This window comes from Homarus americanus, unplaced genomic scaffold (assembly GCF_018991925.1).
Source record: "Homarus americanus isolate GMGI-L3 unplaced genomic scaffold, GMGI_Hamer_2.0 scaffold23939, whole genome shotgun sequence".
Taxonomy (NCBI): Eukaryota; Metazoa; Arthropoda; class Malacostraca; order Decapoda; family Nephropidae; genus Homarus; species Homarus americanus.
Window position 1 is genome coordinate 585,555 of NW_024755797.1, and position 7,099 is coordinate 592,653.

The 7,099-nt window shown below is 39.9% G+C and overlaps 1 protein-coding gene across 1 annotated transcript; it reads left to right on the forward strand.

Moving 5' to 3' along the window:
* Positions 1-3,532: 3,532 nt before the first annotated feature.
* Positions 3,533-6,094, forward strand: LOC121856666 (sex-determining region Y protein-like). Its single transcript, XM_042352332.1, has 2 exons — positions 3,533-3,580; positions 5,552-6,094. Exons 1-2 carry the CDS (start codon positions 3,533-3,535, stop codon positions 6,092-6,094), a joined length of 591 nt encoding a protein of 196 aa, XP_042208266.1.
* The last annotated feature ends 1,005 nt before the right edge of the window (positions 6,095-7,099 follow it).

Consider the following 7,099-nt stretch of genomic DNA (forward strand, 5'->3'; position numbering starts at 1 on the left):
TCTCTCTCTCTCTCTCTCTCTTATTCCATAAATCCATCCATCTCTTCATCTCCTTCCATCTATCTGTCCATTCATCCTAACCTCCCTCCTTTCCTCCCTCCTTCATTCCATTTCGCCATCCCTCTCTTCTGCCATCCACCCCGCCCCAATTCCCTCCCATTTATTCATCCGACCATCCCACCCTACCTATCTTTTTCCCTTTCCTTCTTCCCACCCTACCTATTTTTCTCTCCCTTCATTCTTCCTTTCTTTCTCCAACCCAAACCTCATTCTCTAGCTTTCTCTTAACCTAAACCTCCCTTACCTTTCTCCATCTCCCTTTCTCCCTGTCATCTATTTTCACTGTACCTTGCGGGTCTTTATGGCGAGAGATGAATACAATGCTATACTACCTTGAGGAACACACCTGCGTCCCCATCTCTTGTATATGAGTGTAATAAACAAATTCACTCCGTCATCTGGCCCTCACCCCCTCACCTCTTCAAGAATAGATCCCTCACCGTGTCCCCATCCGAAGGCCGTCTCGCACTGTCTCTTACCATATAACGAGGATGTATCTTCCGTGTTCGTAGGTCCAGACGGTCTCCGTGTAGGTATCTTTTGCTGCCATATAGTGTCGACGTATAGTGCTGATTCACACGCATGAGAGCAGAATGTGTTACGTGATCATTCGTCTTGTAGTGTGTGTGTGTGTGTGTGTGTGTGTGTGTGTGTGTGTGTGTGTGTGTGTGTGTGTGTGTGTGTGTACTGACGAACTACCCGAGTTTATCTCTATCCACCACTGACATATTCAAAAGAAAACAAAATAAAGAAATATATACAAATTTTAAAAGTAGAAAAATTTTGTAGAAATTATCAAAAGTAGAAAGAAAAAATGTATAACGCCCTAGCATGAACATTTCTAAAAGCTCATAAGTCTACTACTTCTCACCCCGACTCTCCTGGGTTGAGAGAGAGTGAGGGAGAGAGGAGACGCCAGGTACGGAGAGGTAGGAGGTATAAGGAGTAAGGGGATGGGGAGAGGGGAGAGAAAGGGTTAGAAAAAGCAGGAGGAGAGAAGGGAGAGAGTTACCAGGAAGAAATAAGGGAAGTGGAAGGAGCAGGAGAGAAGAGGGGAGTGAAGTGGGGAATGAGGTATCGGAAGGTAGAAGGAGCAAGAAGGAAAGGAAGATTAGAGAGGATGGGAGAGAGGGGAGATAGAAACAGGAGTCAGGAGAGACAGAAGGAACAAGGGGGGGGGAAGAGAGAGGAGAGGTAGGAGGAGGAAGAGAGAGGAAAGACAGAAAAGGAAGCAAGAGGGGAAGGGAGAGGAGAGATAGAAGAAGGAGCATAAGGGAAAGAGAGAGGAGAGATAGGAGCAAGAGAGGATGGGAGAGGAGAGATAGAACGAGGAGCATAAGGGAAAGAGAGAGGAGAGATAGGAGCAAGAGAGGAAGGGAGAGGAGAGATAGAACGAGGAGCATAAGGGAAAGAGAGAGGAGAGATAGGAGCAAGAGAGGAAGGGAGAGGAGAGATAGAACGAGGAGCATAAGGGAAAGAGAGAGGAGAGATAGGAGCAAGAGAGGAAGGGAGAGAAGAGGCAGAAGAAGGAGCATAAGGGGAATGGAGGTTAGATGTGAGGGGTGGGAGAGGGGTGGGAGAGACGTACAGAGTGAAAATTAATTAGTATTGATCTGGAGGTAGAGGCGTAGAATGTCCACCACCACCTGTCTCCTCAGATCCATTTTTCACTAATTTAAGTGTGGCGGTGGTTATAGGTGGGCGGGGCTACTGCTAATTGGGCTACTTTGATGTATTGCTGATTAATATAGTGTTAGATCTTCTTGAGAAAGTGTTATTGTTATTGCTCCATGATAGACTAATGGTGTTTCTTGATAAATTCTCACTGGTCGTTGATAAACTGTTACTGCTCTTTGGTAAAATGTTACTGCCCCTTCATAAACTGTTACTGCTCCGTTATAAACTGTTACTGCTATATTATTAACTGTTACTGCTCCGTAATAAACTGTTACTGTTCCGTAATAAACTGTTATTGCTCCTCGATGGTGGTCTTGCTACAATGCTACACGAGACACCTTGCAAGATTGCGATAACTTTTTTTTTAGCTTCTGGCTGACCACAGGAAATCAAGTCCATATAAATTAATAGATCCATACCTAACCTAACCTGCTTTAGGTATAAATTGGCAATATATATATATATATATATATATATATATATATATATATATATATATATATATATATATATATATATATATATATATATATATAATCATACAAATCTTTTCCTCAATTTATCGGTGAGTGGGCAAGGACGAGTATACAAGAGAGGAACTCAGTCCTTCTCTCTGGCCGGAAATCGAACCACGAACCTATTGCTTGGAAAGTGAATGTTCTATATATATATATATATATATATATATATATATATATATATATATATATATATATATATAAACTGATGTCATGAACGAGAGAATAAAAATAAAGAGGGTGAATGCAATACACACACATGATGAAATAAACCATCTGAAAGAGAAAAAGATTGGGCAAAAGAGAGACGAAGACGAGAAAGCAAGGTAGAGAGTAAGACCAACATAGGCCTATGAACTTGAAGGCGTATAGGCTTATCTTTAAAAAGGATTGATAGGCTGGGATACCGTAAGGGCTTGGGGAGGACCGGCCTAGACGTGAACTCCGGATAAATAGTAGCTTTCTGGATTGAGTTTATTGAGCGTGGCCGGATTAGGTAACACGCAGTCAAACCCAGCCTAATGTGACCTGACTTGACCTGACCAAACCAAACCAAACCTAACATAACATAACTTTACCTTACGAAATCTAACTTAATCTAACCAAACTTAATCTTAGTTAAGCCGGACTACATGTACCTTGACTCAGATACTAAACCGAACATGTTTAAACCATTTTACAAGTAAATCAGTTGGGCACAGTTTAGTTAAGTTGGCATATTTTAAGATACATTAAGTTAAATACGGTTAGGGATGCGGTTTGGTTAAGTTATGTTAAGGTAGATTAGCAATATATACTTTACATTAGGTTAATTTTTATTATGTTGGGTTACGGGTATTAATAAATTAGTAATCGCATTAATAAATTACTAAATATAAGCGTCACTGTAATCAATATTATCATTAATAATATTTTTGTTCTTGTTATTATTATCATTATCATAATCGTTAGTATCATTGTATAATTATCCTTATCATTATTAAAATTATTATTACTATTATTATTATTTTTATTATTATCATCATTTATACTTCAACAACTCATAACATACGAACACCACAAAATGTCAGGTAGTTCCCGACTCATATTCTTCACAAACATCATCTCTGCTCATCACGGCAACTCTAAAAGGCGGAATTAGTAACATATCATCCCCGTGACGTTAATTCGCTACCACACCTGCAGGACAACCACAGCACCCGTTACACCACCCCTCAGGATCGACCAGGAAAACAAGGTGGGTCACAGGATTTGCCCTTGTCTCACCCCACTACGTAATGATTAAAACTTCCACGGGGTATAATTCTACCCAACTCACCTACTTGGTAATTTTAATTTGTTGATGTGTTCACTACTGTGGATTTTTATACACTATTGTCCAGTTGTAGTTCGTAAATCAAGAAAACATCTGTATTGAAGTTTATAACAGTTGATGTGAGGTTAACAGACAACTAACAGAAATTAGATAATCTTTCATGTTTTAGTAAAGCCTTTGCAAAACTTTTAGAGTGTTAGAAGGCATCAGCAATAAGGCTTTCTGTGTCTGGTCCAGGAGGGAAAATTTACAAAATATTTCCCATCCTCAAAATCTGTGGTTAAGGAAAGTTTTATTTTGTTTAGTTTCTCGTTTATAAAGTTATTACAAACATTAAATTGACTGTTGATAATAGGAACTCTTGTCTTCCATTTGTTATTCCTTATACTGTATCGGGAATCAATGAGCTCACAATTATACAGCTTAGCGAAAGGTTCCACCACGTGTTTCGGACGAAGTGGTACGGTTCTGAGGGTCGAGTTGTTTGTGACGGTTTGAGCTTCTAAACGATCGTTTCTGTATTAACTACTGGGATATGGGTGAAATAAGGTCAAGCGAGAATCACCTTTCATCTAGTGTGACATGGGAGTCGTTTTCCTTCCCCGCTATGGTTGTATTGTTACGAGACGTGAATAATTTCTAGCGGTGGGGAAGATAGTTTTTATTCTATCGTCTACAACTACCGTCTACAACTACTTTCCTACAGCATCAATTATTCTAAACATACTCAAAAGGCTAAATTCTTCCAGTACACAAATAATTAAAGTATTAAAACAAAAACATTTACTGAACGAAATTTCACAAAAAAAGGAAATACGCAGAAAAATAAATGCGAAATTATCACGCATCTGGCGAGTAAACAAGCGGCGGTTCCGCACAGTTGAGAGAAGCTGTTGGCCTTGTTTGACCTCGTACCACACACCAGCACCCATAACAACCCCATACAACAACTCACAACCCCATTAAAACTAACCACACGATAAACAATGACCAGCCATCTATTACAACCCTCGACTATAACCTTAAAAGTGAAGTTACAGGTGGAGGTGACAATAGGTTTCAGAATAGGGAGGTTATGCAGATCTAAGCTTCCCCCTTTTGCGCGTGGGTGGGTAGTAGAATAAGGGAGGGGAAAGGGAGGGGGAGGTAGCCGCGCCTCTTATACATTATTACACAGGGTTACCATCCCCTCCCTCCCCCTCTCTCTCTCTCTCTCCTTGTTTTGTTTCAGTCTCCGCCTCCCTCCCTGACGACTAGCGGGGTGAAGAGTTGTGGTTTTGTGTCATTTACCCCACACGAGGAGTAAGCTAATGATTAAAACATTTCATATTCGGCCCTACGTGTGTGTGTGTGTGTGTGTGTGTGTGTGTCCAGTGAAGAATTTAAACATCTGTATATGCTGGAGACTTAACACTGAATGTTCTATATAATATTCCATACTGCCTAACCCATGGAGACTAACCCCAGACTACCCCATGCTGCTGCTGCTGTATGGGATAGGTGGTACGCCTATCCCATACAGATGCTGTAATTTGGTTCGGAAATCAATATCACTCAAATGGGAAATATGATGATGTTTGTGATGATCGAGGGAGGTGCAGGGAGGAGAGGGTGAAAGGGGAATTGATAGATGGTGGAAGGTAGTTGGAAGGGGGATGAAAAGTGGGTTTCAAAGATAGGGTGGAAGGGGTGTTTGGAAAGGGGTACGGTGAAAGGGGAGGTGGAAAAGGGATTGAAAGGAGGTGTAGTTCGGGGAGGGAGGGGAGGGGTGTGTTGGAGAGGGGTGATCCCCATCCTACCTACGGCTGCTGGTGGTGCTTTCTGAAGTGATGAAGAGAGAGGAAGGAAGGAAGGAATAGGAATGATAGAAGGAGAGTAGGTGTAGGAGTGAATAAAACATGCATGGGAAAAATTAAGATAATTATGGAAGATAATGAGGCTTACGGAAAGAAGTAATGAATAATATTACTAACAACGGCAGCAACAGAAGCAATATGACCAACAACGGCAGCAACAGAAGCATTATTACCAAAAACGGCAGGAACAGAAACACTATTACCAACAACCGGAACAGCAACAGAAGCACTATTACCAACAACGGCAGCAACAGAAGCACTATTACCAACAACGACAGCAACAGAAGAATTATTACCAAAAACGACAGGAACAGAAGCATTATTACCAACAACGGGAACAGCAACAGAAGCACTATTACCAACAACGACAGCAACAGAAGCATTATTACCAAAAACGGGAACAGCAACAGAAGCACTATTACCAACAACGGCAGCAAGAGAAGCACTATTACCAACAACGGCAGCAAGAGAAGCACTATTACCAACAACGGCAGCAAGAGAAGCACTATTACCAACAACAGCAGCAAGAGAAGCACTATTACCAACAACAGCAGCAAGAGAAGCACTATTACCAACAACGGCAGCAACAGAAGCACTATTACCAACAACGGCAGCAACAGAAGCACTATTACCAACAACGGCAGCAACAGAAGCAAGAGATGAGATAGGGAGCGTCTTCTTGGATCTGGCAATGGCGGTGAGTCTGACTATATTTTTGTCGTTGATGGTGGAGGTCAACCTGGCTCTCCTACCTCTTTACCTCTCACTCACCTCACAACCTCTCTACCTCCCACTCCTTCACCGGGATTGAGTTACTTTAATGATGATAATAGTAGTGATGAATAATAATAATAATAATAATAATAATAATAATAATAATAATAATAATAATAATAATAATAATAATAATAATAAATCCTATGAAATTAGCTAGGAAAATAACAAAAATCCAGGAAATCAACTAAAGCCTATGAAATTAACTAAAGCCTAGGCAATTAACTAAAGCTTAGGAAATTATCTAAAGCCTAGGAAATTAACTAAAACCTAGGAAATTACCTAAGGCCTAGGAAATTATCTAAAGCCTAGGAAATTAACTAAAACCTAGGAAATTACCTAAGGCCTAAGAAATTAACTAAGGCCCAGGAAATTATCTAAAGCCTAGGAAATTAATCTAAATTCCAGGAAATTAACTAAAGCCCAGGAAATTAAATAAAGTTCTGGTAATTATCTAAAGCCTAGGAAATTAACCAAATCCCAGGAAATTAACTAAAGTTCAGGAAATTAACTAAAGCTTAGTAAATTAAATAAAGCCTAGAAATTAACTAAAATTCAGGAAAATTAGCCACATGTACCGATAGCTTTAAGAGATCTTACTTCACCTGTTAAGTAAAGAAGGTATGGATATCTGGTTTGAGTTTTTCTTCACCAACTTGAAGAAAAAAAAATCTGTCAGCAAAAAAAGAAACGAACGGCTTATGTCAGTCTTTATTATGCTGACTAAGTAAAAAAAAATATCTGTCAAATAAAGAAGAAAAATTTGTCTTCTGTTAGTTCTTTGTTCATTTACATATCTGCCTTTGAGTAAGATGTCCCCAGTAGCTGATTTATTTTTATTATGTTTACAATATACACAGCAGACTGTATACACCCCAGACTGTGGAGCATCCCCCAAC